At 44.9% G+C, this 20,078-nt stretch overlaps 1 protein-coding gene across 1 annotated transcript; it reads right to left on the bottom strand.

Annotated features, from left to right (window-relative positions):
* Positions 1-418: 418 nt before the first annotated feature.
* Positions 419-10,873, bottom strand: PTHLH (parathyroid hormone like hormone). Its single transcript, XM_027666286.1, has 3 exons — positions 10,761-10,873; positions 4,874-5,296; positions 419-913 (listed from the first exon to the last, which is right to left on the bottom strand). Exons 1-3 carry the CDS (start codon positions 10,859-10,861, stop codon positions 904-906), a joined length of 534 nt encoding a protein of 177 aa, XP_027522087.1. The 5' UTR covers positions 10,862-10,873; the 3' UTR covers positions 419-903.
* Positions 10,874-20,078: the final 9,205 nt, after the last annotated feature.

Genomic DNA, 20,078 nt, shown 5'->3' with positions numbered 1-20,078 from the left:
TGAGGACACTGAGCATCTGTCTGGTTTTGAACAAGGCTATGGGGTGTGACCTGCGAGCGCCTTCCAAGAGCACAGTAAGTGATGCATCCCCCAGGGCAGCTTTTCACAGGCTCAGATTTGGAGAGTGCAGCGTTCAGCCTTTGCAGGGATGGGGGCTGGAAAGGTTGGGAATCTGCTTTCCCTGCAGCAGTGTCTGAGCTATAAGACTGTACCCCCAGGTTGTTCAGCTGACTTGAAATAGAGCACTGGAACAAAATATGTTCTGAGCGATTTTTAAGTAAAAGCTAATGTGAAAATGTGGGCATTTAAACCAATGTAAACACATTAAATTTATAACGATTTTCAAATGTAGTAAATAAAAAATAGTGTTCCTGCTCTTGAAATTCCTAAAGGACACATTTTTCCTTCTGAGTCATGATTTAATTAGATTATATTTTATTAGACATTCTTTACAAATTTTAAAATACTGCTATTATACATGCACAAAGGAAAATCAGTTTGAACAATGGTATGTAGGCATTCATTGAAATCAACCACAAAACAGGAATATTTTATGTCAGTTATCAATGTTCTCAATATGTATATCTAAAGTGCATTATGTTACAAAAAATATAGAAAGTCAGCAGCACCAAGATATGTTCACAAAATAAATACACCAGTCAACAAAATAAATTATGGTAGATGTGACAATAATAATTGTCTTAGCCTTAGCCAAAAAAAAAAAAAAAAAAAAAAAGGAAAATTCACAATGACCAAATGTGCAGTTTCAGAGAGCAACGGGGGAAAAAGGTTTTATTCTGAGCATTTACAATATTTACAGGTAATAAATATTTTAATACTTCCCGTATGTTCACTATTACAGAATACTGCAATATGTCTTCCAAAAATCTCTTGCTGAAAATGTCAGCGCCTCCTGCAAAGAAAAAAAAAAGGACAGAAAAAATAGAAAAATTACTTTTTAATTCAAAGACATGTACATAAAATTAATAGCAAAAGTGTCACAGACTATGACAGGTATGCCTTGCAAGTAAACATTTGCAATAATAGGGCCTGTTTAACAATATTACAGCTGTAGATACCTTTTTAGGACTTCCATTATATTTTCTTCAATGCAACTCATCCATCAGTATGATGACCTACAGTTTGTCACAACACTGAGGCCATCTATTGCACTGTACTGTACACTCAGAGTAACAAAAAGGGGCTCTAGTTTTTTTTAGAGCCTTATGCCAGAAGATTCCTGAGTGCTCCAGGTACAAGAATTGTATCACCCTATGATAAATATGCCTAGTGCTAAAAAGAAAAAAATGCAGTTGGAGAACTGAGAATTTAATTTAAAATATTTTAAAAAGAAAGTCCTTATTAACGATGTGGCAATCCTGCTCCTGCTGTGTTAAATGGCTGTGTGATGCCAGGCTTGGGAGGGATTAAAACAGTGCCATTGAGCTTATTTGGTCCCTTTTTCTCACTGATAGACCAGTTCTAGACAAGAGTCTCTATATTTCTGTGGTGTCACATACATGAGGATATGCAGAAAAGGATGCTCAGGTCTTGGAGTGAACAGACCCTTTGATAGAGTGCCCCTTTGAGTGCTTGGATGAGTGAAAAGGCTATAATCCTGAAACTTTCCCTCTGTGAGCAAAAAAACTTGGTCCTGAAAGAAAATAAGCATCTTGTTGTGTTAAGCTCTAACTCCTGTTGCATTCAGTCCAAGCTGAAACAATCAGTCCTGAGATTTGGGAGTTTTCTAAGGGATGTTGGCCTCCTGGGATGAGTTCTCTACTCCTGCCTTCCTTATGAAAGCATGAGAACAAAACCAGAGCCTGCTCCTACCTGCTCCTATCCTATATTGCTTACACTGTAATATTATTTTAAGTTGCTTAGTGGTGCTGCAGGAAATGCTGAAAGGTTGGGTGTTTTTCCCTTCTGTCCCTGTGAACAGAACATTTTTTTAATGATTCCCTGGGAAACAGCTATGGGGTGGAATGTGAAGCTATAGGATGGAGTGGAATTTGCTCTGCTGCTGGACTGATCACCAAGAGCTGTGGGTAGAAGTGTGTGGGTTTGAGGCACAAAACAAATCAAATCCTGAAGAGTTTAAGAGGAGTTTTTTAATGGGCGCATTGAAACTGAGACTACATTTAACATTGGGGAGTTTACTCGTTTGAAAGGTTTCTCAAGAAATCAGGTAAGGACAATTTAATTGAATTGAAATGGGAGTATAGATGAAATGTCCATGAAAAATAATTTTGAAGAGCCTGGAATGGAAATGCCAACATGAAGGTCCTTAATAATTAACTAGTAATATTTGGATGCATTCAGCTTTATTACAATAAGTATAACAATGGCACATACTTCATAGAGCACGGCTGTGTACAAATGTGTGTCTGCACTACTCAGGCCTATTTCTAAGAGGGTGATATTTTTTATTTGGCCTGGATTTTAGCCTTTGTTTTAGAATTTAAGCTAAGCCACATCTTGACAGTGGGCTTTGTACTAATGATAACTTGCAAGCTGCCTTCTGTGATTTGGTCCCAGATTTTGCAAGACTGGCTTCTTTTATGAGGTCCTTATTGTGGTAAGTCAAAAGATCTAGAGATGACATTATTTTTGTCCTTTTATTCTGACCTAAACCCATAATTTTGTTATCAAGATTGAGCTGAGAGAGTTGGCTTGAAAATTTTAATTTGGGGTGTTGAGCAGAAAAGAAGCACAGAGATACAGTGAAAGGCATGCCTAAAGTTTATCTTTGCACTTCCTTGACATTTACCCTGCTGTATTATGCATATCCACTTCCTCTCTGTAAAGTAATGATGCTGTTCCTAAGCTGCAGTTGACCTTAGGGATGCAACAAAAGCACCTTATACTGGTGGAGCATATAGAAATCTTGCCTGCACACACCATCCCTGCCCCCCACCAGCAGTAGGGTAGAAGTTCCTGTTTCAGCTGAGGAATCAACCTCGCTCAGATGTGGCCATCGCTCTGTCTAAACTGTATTTGCCCACCTTGTGCCAACAACTGCTTAGACAATTGCATTGGATCCGACTCCCCCATCTAAAGGGAGTCAGGGAGTTGGGACTCACTTTCATTTAAAGTGCAGAAATCATACCTTTTGGATATATATCCTGTATCTGGGATAACTAAAAGCTTGTGTACCAATAGTTTCTTACAAGCTAAACCAACATATTGTGCTCTGTACTTGTGAAGGAGAAATTATGTTTTCCTTGTTTAATGTATTCTTTTCCTTTAATAGTCTTCAATGAAGTATCTAAAATATAGGTTCTCCATAGGGATCTGCTTCTTGCCCTGAAGAAATACTGCATCTTGGATGATAATATCAGCAAGGTAAAGGTGAACTGCCTTTAGCAGCCTGGACTCTAGAGTAAAGTTGAGAGCCTTCATCCATCCAACCATACTTCAAACAGAAAGGCTGAACTAGGAAAATCAACAGGGTTCTGCCTGTAGCTCTTTTATATATTCCATTGGATGTACATGCATAGTAAGAAAAAGACAGCATAGTAAGAAAAAGAAGTAACAGTTGAAATTTCCAGGGATATTTTCCCCCTATATTTAAGACTTCTATGTGCTGAAGCCATGTGTTATTTACTGGCCAACACAGTTCCTTGACACCTGTTGAAACGTCAGGTACCTCCTGACTGGAGCCCTGAAGTCTCAGCCTTTCCTGAGGTGCTGAGACAAACTGGCCTCTCTTACTTCGCTCCTACCTACTCCAGCCCTGTTGACTGGTTTATGGTCTGGGACACTGAGTGCCAGCCCCAAATTCCAGTTACTCCTATAGAGGCCAGCAGTAGTTGAGACCATGGAGCACATTGCAAACTATGGCCTGTAAAGCTTAATCCAAAACTGGATTTTAGTAAATCCTGCAGCTGGCTTGTCTTTCTAAGGGATTTACTGTGAGCAAGTGGCATTTCTCTTACATCTCTATTCTGCCAAAGTGAAGGTAAGAAGGAGAGAAAATGGTGGGAGTTTTGCTGTTAAAAATGCAAACATATGAGGAGAACTGAGGAGTGGACTCCTTGGCTTTGTCTGCAAATGTGTGAACTTCTACCCAAGATGAGACGACTGTGAGTGGATGAGTCATTTAGGACACTTGGGCTGATGTCTCCAGCTCACCACTGCCCTGAAAACCCTGCACTGTCATACATGAGGGAAGCACAGCTCTCTCCAAGAGCAATGCTAAACATTTTTCAGCAGCAATGTAATTGTTTCATGAGCTGGCAAAAAGATGGAGCTGAATTAAAGAGTCCTAGTGGCAGGGAAAAGTTTATGGTGAAAGGCTGGTCTGCGCTGTTTGCAGATACTGCTAAGAGAAAATTTTTCCATGTTCTCCCCTAAGGTTAAACAGTAAAATGAAAACCTGTAAAGTAAGGGAGGAAAGTTGCCAAAAAGGGAAGGTGTTGAGAGGGAAGAGAGAAAACTTTGCCATTTTATAGATACAAAGGCTTAAATAAAAGTCAAAGCTTTCAATCTGCTCAGGCCCAAGTGTGGGACCAAGATATGATATGAGAGATACTGTGGTTAAAGCAGAAAAGGAAATTTCAGTGGCTGTGGTGTGCTTTCTTTTTGCAGAAATCACTTACTGCTCAGCCTCAGGAAGCACATTTTGGCATAAAGTGGTCTACTTGAATTGTGTGTCAAAGGAAAGAAAGACTTTGTCATCCTGCAAAGTGCAAGGGGCAGTTACCTTCAGAAAGCCCCTTGAGATGTGCAGTGCTTGAAAAGCCCCCCCCAGTTATGAGTGTAAAGATCTACTGTTACTCCAGGTTTGAGCAAGGCCTTGGCCTCTCTCACCAAAGGATTACAATTTCAGTAAATATATGGTATGGTCTCCAAAAGAATATAGCAGAATTACCTTAAAGTGTGATTATGTGTAGTAACAGAGTTGTCCAAGAGTGGGCTCTCAGTCACGATGTCTCCATAGATGCCAGAATTTAGCCAAGTTGAGCGGGTTCTCCTCTTTTTCTTCTCTTGCTCTTTACGTTTTCCAGGCTTTGCTTTCTTTTTCTTCCCTGATGCCTTCAGGGGCTGCTCCTTGTAGGTCTGTGATTTATTTGTCTCCTGAGTTAGGTATCTGCCCTCATCTTCACTGCCAAATCGGACAGGGTAGTTCTTCGTGTTGGTAGCAGGCTTAGGGTTAGGGGACACCTCCGACGTGGCGCGGATTTCTGCGGTGTTGACACCTTCAATTAAATTTTGAAGGAATATTCTTCTTCGTAAATCTTGGATTGACTTGCCCTTGTCATGCAATAGCTGGTGCTCTGATACAGCCCGTTTGCTAAAGAAAGAGAAAAGAGGAGGGGGAAAAATATTTAGGATTTGGTTATTGCCCAGTACTTGGCAGAGCAACTCTCGTCTCTGGCCATGGTGACCACAGTGGCTGTGTATCAGCTCCAAGGCTTGGAGACATCCAGTTAAGTCAGACTGCTGGAACAAGTCCTGCTTCTCAGAGTAGCTGCTCCCCACAGAGAAAGGAAAGACCTAAGAGGGTAATAATTCTCAGCTGACCGATCACACACCACTGGACCTGGAGCTGGATTAGTCACTGCTCTGTTCTAGGAAAGCATTATGACTCTTAATATATCACACTTCAGGCAGTAAAAGCAGGAAGGCAGTTGTCAGAGATAGAAAAACTAAAGGGTTGGATAATGGAGCACTGCACTCAAGCAAGAGAGGGAATAACAAGTACTTGTGCTGGAGCCGGAAGCAGTGTTTATATCGCATCATTCTAATAATTTCCTTCTGCTCAATCACATACTTCAAAAACATAAATAAACACACAAAAGTGCACTTCATTTCTAAATTTATGTATGTGCAATTGCAGGAGTGTCATGGAAAAATATTCAGATTAGGGTGCCTAAAGCATGGGCAGTTCAGTCCATAATGAGCTATCCAGGGAGGCAGAGGAGCATCCGCAGAGATAAGCCTCAGCCACGCCTGTTGATTTACTGTTTGGTCACTTGTGCCTAATTATGGGTTTAGGTGCCTTCCTAGTATTGCTTTAAGTGTGAACTTTTGGGGCCAAATTTCTTGTCTGCTGTGCTGTTGGAGTTTCGTGCTGGCCCTCTTCAGGAGCTCTTCAAGAGCATCCTGATTTTGTTCGAGTGCTTTTTCCAGAGTTCATCATGACCTTTTAGTACACTGAGCTATGTCTTATTTTCGAGGAACTGGGAGATGACTAGCTATTTGTCTTTTAGAGATGTAGTGCTGGCAAAGAATATATTAAACATCTGAGGAAAGAAGATACAAGTGGCACCTGGATAATAAATAACTGTAAGAAAATACATGCCTTTTCCTCATGTGGAATAGACACACAGCTGCACTGTGAACCACAGAAAGAACACAAGCTCAGATTTTAGTTATGTTCCCAAGAATGCTATGATACAGTTTATCCTTCCAACTGCCCTGCTTCAGTGTGCAGAGTTTGTCTATGTATTCTCTCCTCTTGCATCAAGGTACTGCATGTGACTGGATTCTTACTGGCCAAAGAAAATCCATTCACTGCCTTACCTACCCTATAATCATTTGGTCAGTTAGTTGGATAAGAAGTTGTTTCTGCATGTGGGTGAACTGGAAGAAGACACGTAATCATGAGTGAATATTCCTTCCTTCCATCCCACCCCTCATTTTCCTGCTATATTACCAGTTTTCAAAATGCTAAATGTTTGGGAGTGTTCTGCACTTTCTCAGTCCCTTTACTCAATCTCTTTATATTTGTGACTTAATCAACAGTAGAGCTATTTAAAACTGGCAACTTCAAGTAGCGTTGGTTTAAGAGCATCCTCTTCACTTTTTATCTCTGTAGGACTGTACTGTTTGAGTACTGGGTTCAAATGATGGGCTCAGGTGATACTACATCTGTTGTTACTCAGTGAAAAATTCAAACAGCAGCTTTCCTCTGCTGCACAATGAGAGTGGAAGATGACTAAAAATCTTGCTCAAAATCAGGTCTAGATATACTGAGGTTTGTCAGCACACATGCAATCATTGTCAGTGTTTTAAGTATCCCAAAATCAGTTTTTAATTACTTCAGTCTTTAGGGTAAATATTTTGTGTCCTTCAATACAATGTCCCTAAGTAAAAATACAATGTGATAATACTAGGCTGAATCCATATTGTGTCTTTCTCTTCAGTGCAGCTGTGACCATTAACACAAACTCATGATCTCCCCCAGAAGAATTCTTTTGACCAATGAAGCTCTCCAATAGCCATCTCTAACAACCTTCTCATTAAGTCTGATTGGCAAGTACACTTCTAAAATGAGCACCTTGGACTCCTCTGAATGGTGTACCTCTGTGCTGCTTGTCAAGCTGTCTATTGTGGCTCATGTTACATTCAGTAATCTATTTTCCCAGGAAATTTGCATGGGAAATGCAGTGCTGCTTTCACTCTTCTAGTTTATAGAAAGCATACAAAATCTCAGTGCTTTTCTGAGTCTAAAAGAGTATGTCTCATGTGATGAGCAAAGCTTTCCTACTGCCTCTTGTAAACTATCAAGTATAATTCCTTCTACCACAGACAGCCTAAAGCTGCCTTAATCCTGTAATATGTATTTGGTCAATATACCCACTGTGACAAAATCGTGAATCTCCAAAGCCTGTTATTAAAGTCCTCTTGACTGAAAACCTATTCCATCTTACAGAACTGAAACCTAAACATTTGGTTCCAGTACACACAAGGCAGTCACAGAGCATTACAAGATCTACATCTTCAGTGTGCATTTTCAAAATAATGCAGGGATTGACGTGTGAGGGGTTAGTGTGCCAAAGAGGGTGGGTTTCTGTTTAAATGTCTGTATGATATTTAGCATCCAGTCTGACCCCAAATAACATTCTGTTATTCCAGATGATTGTATAACATTACGTAGTGTTACATTTCACATGACTTCTATTACTCAGCCAGACTTAAGGATTACATTTTGCCTACCAGCTTCCTTTGTAGGCTCTAGATCAAAAATCTCCTTGAAACAAAGAAGATGTGGTAGATACCTATCTCTTTGACCTTCTGCCTCCTTCTGCTTCAGTTATGCAAACAGCTCCTGTGTTTGTAAATCATGGAGAAATACTTGCCCAAGAAGACTGATGTAAGATGGAGATATCAACAATATCTCACCCCCACACACAGAGGGTGTGGAAGGCAGTGGAAACCAGAATGATTGTACTCATATATGGGCTATGATATGAAAAAAAATTTGGCTGTTAGGGTTAAGATGACCCACTAGAGGTCCCTTCCATCCTTCTCATCATGCACTTCTCATCCAATGAAAAGGAGACTGTACCCAAACCAAGTGCAGTAAATGCTAAAGTTACATGTGGCAGGCACTTTCCAGAGAAGGATGTTGATGGTTTGTATTTGACCAGAGCATCCAAACTAATTACTGTATCCAAGCACACTATGTACAAATAAGACTTAATGTCCCATCATGAGGAAAACAGTAGAAATCCATAACTTGTGACTATCCCTACTTCATGTACTTCCAGATAAGCTGTTCTGTTCAGGCACATTCCTCCGTCATTTTTTTGCCCGAGATATCTAGAGTTACTAAGAGACAACATTCTTCAAGCAACAACTTTCTATCTCAGGGAATTGCTCTTATTTAACTGTTATTATCCTTGACTGTCCATGTTGGGTCTGATCATAAATTCAGCAAAATAACTGGAGAGGATTCAGTCAGCTCTCTGTCTGGAGTTTGAAGACTGAGTGCCCTTGCCACTGACTCCAAAGGGAGTGAAATCTGCTCAACCTATCTCAGGGTAGGAAAAATATTTTGAACACATCTGGGGACATGATGCTGCAGTGTCTGGGCATGCTGATAAAAATATCTAATTTCACTTTGAGGCATTACTGTGTTTCTGAGAAGTTCTTTAGCAGCTAAAGGATTCCTATAACAAATAATATGTCTGGAAATCTTTTTTTGGGACAATTTCCTATTGCTTTCCATGGGAGATTTGCCTCAGTAAAGTCTCTTGAACTAGGCCTATGTAATTTTGATTATTTTTGCATGTCTATAATAATGTGCTTCAGTATTTTCATCCATTACTGGTTTAAGCTTTGACTGAAAAAAAAATACCTCTAGGCTTAAGTGAGTTATTAACCATTAACTCTAGGAATGGTTTGTGGTGATATTAAAACAGGACACATGTTTGAGTGTGGTGTCTGTGTTTGTACTGTACCCACAAACAAAACTACGTGAATGCCACTGACTGACAGCTAACTGGTTTCTTGTGTGTGTGTTTTACACACCATAGCAAAGAGGGAGCTGGGAAATGCATTTTCACTGATTAACTTCCACTTTTCTTCTCCCTGTCAGGACAGAATGGGAAGGTTGGGAAGACCTGTAATCCTGACTTTTAAAAACAAGTGTTTCAACATTGCTAACTTCAAAAAGTTAGCAATGTTCCTAAAAAACAGCCAAATTTGGCTTAGATCCAGTTCAGAGTTTCCTATCCAAGAAAATAACAGCATTTGACTGCATTTCAATTTTCTTTTTTTTCTTAAGCTGAAGTTTAGTTTGTCTGTATCCAGAGAATGAAATTGTCTCAAATGAAAGAAACAGTTCAAGAATAGCTTGAAGGAGTACAAAACAGCTAAGCATTAATAGGCTGAGAAGAATACACTGTAACATTATCAGCAATAACATGTTCTACACAATTTGCTGTAGGAGATTTGTAATAGCTCTCTGCCTGGTGCCAAACTTTAGGTGTGTCTGAAGCCACTCACCTGGGGGATTTTTGGTTTGGCTTCTTTTTTTTTTTTTTTCTTAAATGGTAGAGGAAGTGCTATTTGGAGATCTTGTATCTAATAAAACATTTACAAGGAAATCCATCTGAAATTTTTTGCTGTGTCATGTTTCCCTGTAAGTTGTGATCGGATTTTCCAACACTCTTTCTCCAACTTGGCTTCCTTTTGAACTGAGTAACAATACAGCCCTCCACAGCATGACTGAGGTGTTTCTTCCTGATGCAAGTCCAGAGAAAGCCAGCGAGTTAGATGTGTGAGGCAGCTGCTCCTACATCAGCCCAGTGGCTTCTCCTGCACTTTGCGTACGGGTATTAGTACAAACCATGCTGATTATTTTGGAAGGAGCAAAAAGGTCATTTCCTGAACAGGCTGTCTAAAGTTACACTACCGTTTATCAAAAAATATTCTTCTGCCTCCGAGTAAGACAGTGGACTCCCTTTGGATTTTTTTTCTTTTTCTGAAGCGGCAGAAATCCAAAGAAATTGCTCGGCACTTCAGTGTCGTGATGACCCTCACTTCTGCGTGTCTCCCCTACCCTTATCAATATTGGCTCTGTGCCAGTGCCGAAGAAATACATGTTATTTAGTGTAGCATACAGCACTTTGATGAACCGGGATGATCCCTACGAGGGACCTCCCCGGACGCCGAAAGGTACGCGGGCGATAGCACAACAAACGCGCAGCTGCGCTGCCGCTCCCCTGGGAAGAGGAGACCCTCAGTTTTCACGCCTCCTTCCCCAAAGCTTTGTAAGGTCAGAGGCTGCTGCGAACCGCCCTATCCCTGCCCTTTCCCTGCCCCAGATCCCCCCACCTGGCGCTGAGGCACCGCCGGTGAGCACCTGGGGCAGGTAACCCGGGAGCGCTGCTGGAGGCTGCGGATCCTCCCGGGCTACTCCCGCCGCCGGTCCCGGGGAATCCCGGCCGCCTCCCTCCTCACCCGCACCGCCACCGCAGAGAGGGAGAATAAAGGAGAAAAAAAAAAAATAAATAAAAGAAACTCACAGTCTGCGACTGATCCCCTCTACTGATCTGCCGTAAGAGGGCATAGAATAACTCAGCAGGAACACCGCGAAACTCCACTGCTGGAAGAGTTTAGTGAACATTGTATCCTCCGGGGCTTAAAACCTGCAAGGAAAGGGAGGTCAGTCCCGAGGGACACATGCGCCAGCGCCGTCCTCAAGCAGTCCTCTCTTCTCTACCAGCTCCGAAGCTCTGAAGGAAAAACAAACTTTCTGAGCTCTCCGCTCACTCCTTCCAAACTTCACTCTCTCTCCCTTCCTTGCTGTCTGCCTCTCCCTCTCTCCCTCCCTCCCTCGTTCCCTCCCTCCCTCTTTCTCTGTCTCTCGCTGCCCTCAGGCAAGATCTCTCTCGGTATAAGTCAAAAAAGCATGTAGCTCACATTTGAGTCGGGTTAGAGAGCGGGTCCATTTGGCTCCCTGAGCCCTGTTCAATTCTAGTCCGCTAAGCCACTGTCTCAGGTCTTTAGGCTACAGGAGAAGCCCTCTCTGCAGATAAGGAAAGATTCGCAAAAGTCAGCTCAGCTGCCTGCTTCTCCGTAAACACACTCGCGGACGCACGCAAACACACACACAGACTGAGGCGAGAGGGGGGATGCATCTCTACATCTGTCTTCTAATATACCTCCGCAAAAAAAAAAAAAAAAAAGGGTCAGGTTCACGTCCTCAGCTTCCGCAAAGTTTGGTCCCCAACTGTGACAAGGAGAGGGAACTCAAGCAGAGGTCGCTGCCTAGCTAGAGAGCCCGAGAGGTCTGAGCGGAGCGGCAGCCCGGGGAGGCTCAGGGGCTGGGAATCATGCTTGGCTCTGCAGGTTGGATGGGGCTGGAGCCTGCGATGTTCACACGCTCTGAAACAGCCTCTGGGAGACCTGCGGACGGACGGAGGGTTTTGCAAAGAGATGGCGCCCTAGGAATATGTGCGGAGAGAGCAAGAGCCTGGGCGGGATACCCACAGCCAAAACGGAGACTAGAAATAAGCGCTTCCCGGGACCGGAATCAAAAGGGGGCGAAGAAAGGGAAACACCCGTCAACACATGCACGCAGCGGACCCCAAGGACTCCGGCCAAGCTCTTCGCATCTTCTGCAGTCATGTTTCTCTCTCTCTCTCCCCTTCAGCTCTCCCTTTTTGCGTTTACCCCCAGCTCAGGGCCTCCCCTGCTGTAGCAGGGCGATCCCACCATCGGTGGGGGCACTTTTTAGCTCAAGCCCCAAAACCCTGCCCGGGATTGTTGCTGTCTTTCCTTTCGCGCACCTACCGTGGTTCGTCGCCTTTCCCCTATTAGCTGGAGGGTCGATCCCTAATGATGCTAATTGTACGCTAGCGAGGGGGTGGGGGGCAAAGGAGGAGGGCTGGGGGAAGGACTCGACGTCTATGAACACAGACGCTCCTGGCCAAAAAAGTAAACTAGTGGAAAGTTTTCTCCTCCTCTCTCTCTTCTTCCACTTCGCCCTCCTTCAGCCTGGCCAGGGCGTTGCAAACCTCTGTGTCAGGTTGCGCTCCCGTGCGAGGCTGCGGGGACAGCGGTGCCCGGAGCGGCGGGAGCGCGGCCGGTCACTCCCCGCACCCCCCGACGGAGGGACCAAATTTTTCCATCACGGGAGAACACTTCTGTAAAAACCGAAGGTAACCCAATCCGCCCCTTTCTCCAGCCTGTTTGCGCAAGGAGCTGCCCGCGGCTGTTGCAAGTCAGGTGCCCGGAGAGAGCCGGGGAATTTGGTGCGCCCCTTGCCCCCAGCCCCCGGCGGCTCTTCCAAAGGGGAATACCCTGCACGCCGATGTCCTCCTGTTCGACGGCAGAGGCCAGGCTTCGCGTGCAGTGCCAGAGAACACCTGGGGAGACCAGCTCCGTCCCGGCAGCATCCTGGGCTCCCCCCAGCCCTCCGCGGCCGCGCAGCCTCCGCGTCCCGCAGAAACCCCCCGAGAGACCTTCCCGCGGGCACCGCCGCTGCCCCCAAGCACAAAGGGGTCGCTGGTTGCTGCCGCTGACAGCCTGATTTACAGGGAATGCTTTCCTAACACCCTCACAAGCCACAACAAAACAATGAGGCGTGCCGGCTGGTTACTCCTTCTCAGCCTCTTCCCAAATTAAGGAGGGCTCTCCGGAGAAAGCTTGGGTGCAAGGTAAAGCATTTTTCTACCTGCAGGTTATTTTGCGTTAAAAGACACTTGCTGCCACAATTTAAAAGCCGAGCTCCTTAGCCAAATTCCACACCACACAGGCAAATAAAACCGACAATATAAGAGCTGAAATAGAAATCATGGTGAAAACATTAAATCGTTTATGCTGTGAATAAATTCCCTGAACACCTGGTAGGCTATAAATTAAAATGTATAGCTAATAGGCTTCTTTGATTTACACTGCCCTTTCGACTAATTAAAAATAATTGCGAGATCCCCTGAAAACAGCCCCCACACACTCATAAGTCTATTGCTCTTTTGAAGGTAAAACGTCCATCAAATATTTTTAGAATTTCCTTTTCCCTAGAAATTAAAAATTAAAAAAAAAAAAAAAGAAAACTCCAAAACCCAATACACACCAACCCTTACAGACTCAGGAAATAAATAGCCTTCATAAACTCAGAATACTGAAGTTTCTTCACAATTTATTACTTCACCTTTTCCTTGAGTTACAGCTGTCTGCGCCTCTCAGGGATCACCCTGGCCAACAGTGGTTGATCTTCTCAGCAATCGCTTCCAAAATTATGTTCTATGTTTAAGAAAAAGGAAAAAAAAAAGAAAAAAAAGTTAAATGGAAAAAAGAAAGATAATACTTTTCAAAATAAATCCGGCCCTACAGATTTTTTTATTCTGCCTGCAACAGGTTAGGGAGAAAAAAGGGTGTTAAAAGCAGGTGCTTTTCCCCCTTGCTGCTCTTTTTATTATGAAGAACAGAAGATTCTCCTAATATATATAGTGAAGGAGACCCTTCTCCATTGCTTTTATTGAAAAGACCAAACTTGTGACATCACTAAGTACCTTCCTATGGCTGAGTTTGCCTCATCTCTGCCTCAGTGGGCTTGGGGGGGTGGGGGGAAGGAGAGAGGAAAAAAAACTGTGGCTTTGCTAATACGGCAGGAACCGAGCAGCGCCAAACCCGTTTAGGAGACTTATTATCATACCATTCTACGATGCCCCCTCTGGCCCCCCGCCCCCCGCCCCCCGCTGAAGACTGTCATCTCCAAAAACCGGCACAGTGCTTTTTCACCTGCCACCTACACAAATGCTTAACCCGTGAGCAAACTCCTGGTACCAAGCCTCACCGCAAGCCTGAGCCCTCCGCCGTGGCAGGATGGGGAGAAAAATCTCCTCACCTAGAGTTTGAACCCGCCCTTCCCCGCAGGACGGCGCCCGGGATGCGGCGGGAGACGCGCACCCGGGTCAGCGGCTCCCGGGAGGGACCCGCCGCCACCTGTAGCGCCTCGCCCCACCGGCCCAGCCGCTCCCACCGGCCCGGCCGCTCCGCCCTGGCAGCTCCGGGTGTCCCCTGGCCTCGGAGGGGTGACAGAAGATGACGCTGGACGAGAGGAAGGACCGGCGGAGCGATGCTTTTGGCGCTGTTCCCGTCTCCACACCTGCGCCAAACCATCGCTCTGTGTACGGGACATCCCCGGGCACGGCTGTCCCTGTGTCCAGGAGCGAGGAAAAGCCACACTTATGTTCGGGTTTCACCTGCCGGGGCCTCGGTTACGGCGGGGCTCCACGTCAAGGCGAGGAGCTTGCAGTGGCTGGTTGTTTTCCCAGCCGGGACGCACGGAGGGAACCGGTCGTTTTGTTGGACGTGGAAAAGGCTTCAGCTGCGGGGAGGTGAAGCAAAACCCTATGTTTGCCTTTCTGGTCGAGCCCTTTCTGCCACGATAAGGCAAACCTTATCATTTTAGGTTTTCTGCCTCCACTTTCTCCCGTCTTCCCACCTCAAAGACAATGAGATTTGGAGGGATGCCGCTCTTGGCTTCTGCCTCCTTTTTCCATACGTATAAACAGGCATAAATCAGCTTTCCTACGAGGAAGTCGACCTGGGAGTTTGGCTAGGAAGATAAGTGCCTGCTCTAGGTTTGGCACGTAATTCCCGAGCAGGGAATAGGGCCAGAGGCTGCGGGCGGGTGTGTGACAGGGCTCCCCTCAGAAGCCTCTCGGGAGCGAAACGTTCCCTTGAAACAAAAGCCATCAAGTGGGTTCAGCTCACTGGGGAGGAGGTGCCCTTGCAGCCTCAGGCAGACAGAGGAAAATAATGACTAACCCCCCACCCGGTGCTCAGAGATGGACTAAATCCTCAGCGCTGCAAACTTCCTATCCTTCAACTCTGTGAGGTTCCGCCTCTCCCTCCTCCCTCTTGTTTTATTCACAATAAAGCACTTTCGTCATTTCCCCTCCCGGATTTCTATAACCTCAGTTGCACTCGTCCAGGGCTTCGGTTCAGACAGAGAGTTTAACCTCCCCAGCCTTCCCAGGGTGGAAAAAATGGTGTTCAGCAAAAAAAAAACACAGGCGTGCTGACTGCTGGAGAGGCTGGTGGGGAAGGGAAGGGAGCGGCACATCAGTGATTGCTGCACTCGTCCTGCGAGGACCAGAAATCCCCTAAGACTTGCACAACCTCTCTGATCCAGGAAGGTTCAAAGCCAGTGAGCACAGCTCTCTGCAGGCGAGGTGCGAAGGCCCAGAGTTTTTCCAAGGCTCCCAGGGTGGGCTTGAGGGCAAGGCTGCTGTGCAACTGGTAGCAAACACGATTGCTTGCAGAGAGAGGCAAACTTTCTAGCACACATTCATTCTTGCCCGCAACCCAGCCCTGTTGCACTCCACTGTCCCCAGCTCTGTCCCCTCTCCTCTGACTCTCCGGTGGCTGTCAGAGATGAGAAACTCCTTAGCCCACGTCTGACATGCTGTAATCTTCCTGTGGAGTGAAAAGATTGCTCGGGGAGAAAGAGAAACCGGTTTTTTCCCTCCCCACCAGCAAGACCCAGACGTTCCGTGGCACTCTGTCTACAAGCACTAATCTCCTTTATTAAAGAACGATAGAGTAGCTCAGTAGAGCAGCCTCTCCCACCCGAGGGGCAGCCGGAATTCCCCCGGCTCAACACAATGCGCCATTTATTTAGACAATATGCATTTAATTTAATGAGTTCGAGAAAGGGCGGGGGGTGGGGGGGAGGAAACCAAATTAAAAAAAAAACAACTGTGTGGAACTGAGAGTTTCGCCAAATCTTCTGTCTGGTTCCTAGAATCCAGTAGACACCGAAAGGAATAACTTTCAGATCTGAGGGCGAAGAGGCAGTGATTAATCCACGCGGGCCGTCGGGCCCGGCGATGTCCTCCCGCGGGCGGCGGAGCGGGGCCGGGCTCCAGCGGCGGCGGGGCCGGGCAGCCCCAGTGAGCTGTCCATGGTGGAGCGGCCCCGCTGCCGCTCCGCTCCTCCCGGCACTGCCGGACACCTGCCCGCGGACACGGGCATGGTCCCGAAAGGCGCTGCCGCCCCGGCTGCGGCTCCGGCTCCGGCTCCGGCTGGGTGAGGAGTCTCGGCTCCCTGACCATCCCTTCTCCAAAGGCACAGTGATCCATCCCACCCACCTATGCTGTTTCTACCGCAAAGCCTCTGCTTGACTCAACCTGTAAGGAAGAAACCTGAAAGAAACAGCAGCTGTTTTAGAGCCCCACTGAAGGGAGACTTATGAACACACCCCCTCCAAATGCTTTTGGCATTTGGACTGATAATTGAGCGAGGTGGGTATCGGTTTCTTCTTCCAGGTAGCCAGCAGTAGGACAAGAGGGTACAGTCTTAAGCTGCACTGGGAGAGATTTAGGTTGGACATTAGGAAGAAGCTCTTTACAGAGAGAGTGATTGGGCATTGGAATAGGCTGCCCAGGGAGATGGTGGAGTCACCATCCCTGGAGGTATTTAAGAAGAAACTGAATGTTGCACTTGATGCCATTGTCTAGCAGACAAGCTGAGACAAGGTGGTGTTTGGTCAAAAGTTGGACTTGATGATCTCAGAGGTCTTTTCCAACCCAGTTGATTCCATGATTCTGTGAACTGCTAACAGTCACCATACTTTTTTGATGGTACATGTATTTTCGTTTAGTGCTCTGACACCTTGAGCTCTTAGGCTGCCTCTCACTAAGTCTGGTCTTGACTTCAGCTTTAAATATCTTTTAACATAGATTGGACTCTTATTTTATTCCTTTGTGTGTGTGTGTGTGTATGTCTGAATATCTATTAAATATCAATAGGAAGAAATGTGTCTGGTCTTTTTAACTTACACAAAGCTGTTACCAAGCAGGGCTGGCTGGAGAACAAGAATCCAATTTAAAGAGTTGGGGGATGAAGGGGAGGAAGCTTTGCAATTTGTTTTTGCACTATGTTGGAACAAAATCCAGCCCTTTAGACACATTTCTGAGAGGAGACAGACTCATCTCCTGCCTTGAAATAGCTTAGTGGTTAATGTACTCATCTAGGATGTGGGACAGCAGAGTTCAAGTCCTTCCCTTCTCTGATTCATTCCTAATCCCTGACTGTCGGTTTCTCTCATTTCCATCCCATCCCAACCTTTCTAATTAGATTTGTGATGAATTGATAGTTTCCAAAGGGTGAAAAAATATTGTTTAGTTAAGGAAAAAATCCTGTCTTACAGTTATTCTGAGCAGCCTTGGTTAAACAAGAAGAAGTCCAGGCAGTCGTGATGTAACAATGGAAGGGAACTGCAAGTTGTGAAAAGAAGGAGTGACCTAGGAAAAAGGAAGGAGGCTCCTTCTCTGGTGGCACAGAGGGGTAGTGAGGTTAAGACATACTTTCTTTAGCTTTAGGTTTGCAGATTATTTGAAAAAGAGGAAGATTCTGTCCTTTTCCATAGGCACTTAGGGGCTACTATGGTTAAGGTATGCTTTCCTGAGATATGGTTTTATTTGATCTTTTCTATTTCTCTAGCTTGTGGAACACGAGAAAAAGTTCCACTTAGGATTACATCCAGTCTCATTTGACTTCCCAGCTCAGAAGACAGGCTGCCTTTCCACACCTAGGCTGATGGAAAGAACCTGGTTGTTTGAAGCTTGAATTCATGCCTAAGATTCTGGACAGCAAAGTGCTGTAACATGCTCTACCATGAGCACAGCCTTTATTTGTTAACATTTCTGAAACACTTATCTTTGGTTTATACATTTTTTAATTAATCTAATTATTTTTGATAATCTCCAGTCTGACTTCCAGGAACTTTTTTGCTTCTTGCTGTTTGTTTTAAGAAGCAGAAATGACTGGAACTCTTAAGTGAATCCTCTGCTTTGATTCAGATGTGCTTTGTTCCTTCCTTTGCTCCTATGAAAGTAAAATGATCCTGTATTCTCATCTTTCATACCACATTAATTATCCATTTTCATATCCCTAATTCCCAGTGAACAAACTACATCTTTAAACTCTTCCAGGAAGTCATGGGATTCGGTCCAGATCTCACTGAAGCCAAACTGGTTCTCTTCATTCACTTCATTTGGATGGTGATCAGCATCTTATACAGCCACCCCTTCTCCAAATTTTGAATATGTGGTTTCTTTTCCAGACATGATGTCCCACAGGTTGTGAACCTTAAGCTGCAATAACAAAGTGGAATGACCACCTGACTTGCTTCAGTCAGGCCATGCATAGTGAAATGTAGCCTGTGGAGTTGCCCGTGACACAATGCATAACAAGCTTGAATAGCAGGAGATGTGAGCAAGAACATTTTTTAGGAGTTTCAATTAACCCTTGCAGGTTAGGGTTCTAAATTTACTAAGTGAAATGTGAAATTCAATTAACCCGAAGAAATAAATAAGGATAAACTATCAAAGTTATTTGCTATTATTTGTTTAGCACAAGATGATGAAACTGTTTCTTATAGCAACTTGCCTTACACTGAGATTAAGTTAATTGCTCCTTCACCTCCGGATTTCATCTCTCTTAAAACCAGAAATATTACTCTGTGTGTTTGGTCTGACCTATAAGTGGTGCTCTCTAAAAAGCTCTTTTTTGTTTCCTATGAATATTCACTGCTTTGTTTCTGCCAGATATTTGAAGCAGTTTCAGTGTCTGTGGGAGATGGAAGAGTTTTGGCTCTGGGCAGGACTGGACAGTGACAGTCAGAGCTCCTGGGTTCTACTGCTCTTTTGGAAATCACTCTGTGTTCTGAGCCCTTAAGATACTTGAGGGAATAACACATGGGAGTTTTCTGAGAGCTGCCCATATGACTCAGGGATGGCCTCTGTAGTCATAAGGCCTGTGAAAACAAAGCCGTGTGTACTTAGTGCAGGCTGAGGACAGCTCCAGGAAGGATATGTACGTTGCTGTGCTGGCAGGACTGAGATTCCAGGTTGTAATACACAGCTTTGACATAAGGAGGCTGTAGTCATCGCTTCAACCTGTAGATCAGAGTAACAGCAAGGAGCTGGCTTGTATTGTATTGGAAATATTTCAATTTCTCAATTGCCTTGCAGGTTGGAAACAAAATAAGTGTTTTTCCCATCTTTGTCCTGTTGAAGTGTTGCACTTCCTGTCTGACTAACTTGAATTACCCTCCTGAACAAGCCTTGCTTCTGCAGCAGGACAAGTAGGCCTGAAGTAACCAAGGATGTCTGCTTGACGTTGCTTTCAGCAAAGGGCCAGTAGTTAGTCATGGATAAGCTTCTTGCTTCAGCCTGAGTGATGTATTAGTTTTGAAATTATATCTACACACAGACAGAAAAAGCTCCTGGGCTTTTAACAAAGAGTTAAGTCACTCAGGGCATGTGGCTATTCCAGGCCTTTCTGGAAAATCTTTCAGACCCAGGTCACTGAAGAAATTTTTCAGATGTGCCCAGACCTGACAGAGCTCTTCCCCACTTTATTATTTTCCATCTTGCAAAGCACAGCACTGAAACTCCTATGAGAACCTTGTGCCAGGACCAGTTAACCAGAAAAAACCATTAAATTTGAGGGATCCCCTCTGTATAGAGATAAAGAGCTTGGAGGACTCAGGGGGGATGTCAGACCCGATTACATCTGTACGGGGTTTTGTTAACAATCCATGGAGTCACAGGCATCAAAAGGGAAAAATTATGCAACAGGTGGTGAAGCTTACCAGATGGTTGCTTATCACTTAATTACCCCTGGGATGCCCTTGTCCTCTTTTCACCAAATATCACTACTTTTGCAATGTCAGACCAAAAGGCAATCAGTAATAACAAGGGCCTGTCCTGCCACAAAGGCAGGGTTGTTAGACTCATCCCTTTTGTCATTGCAGCCACTGTCAACCTGTGTCAGACTCTCCCTCAACCACCTCTTTGAGGGCACATGCCTCATAAAACCAACCA

Source organism: Corapipo altera, unplaced genomic scaffold (genome assembly GCF_003945725.1).
Source record: "Corapipo altera isolate COAL_440 unplaced genomic scaffold, ASM394572v1 317, whole genome shotgun sequence".
Classification (NCBI taxonomy): Eukaryota; Metazoa; Chordata; class Aves; order Passeriformes; family Pipridae; genus Corapipo; species Corapipo altera.
The sequence above is the reverse complement of the archived record's forward strand: the minus strand, read 5'-3'. Positions and strand labels throughout refer to the sequence as shown.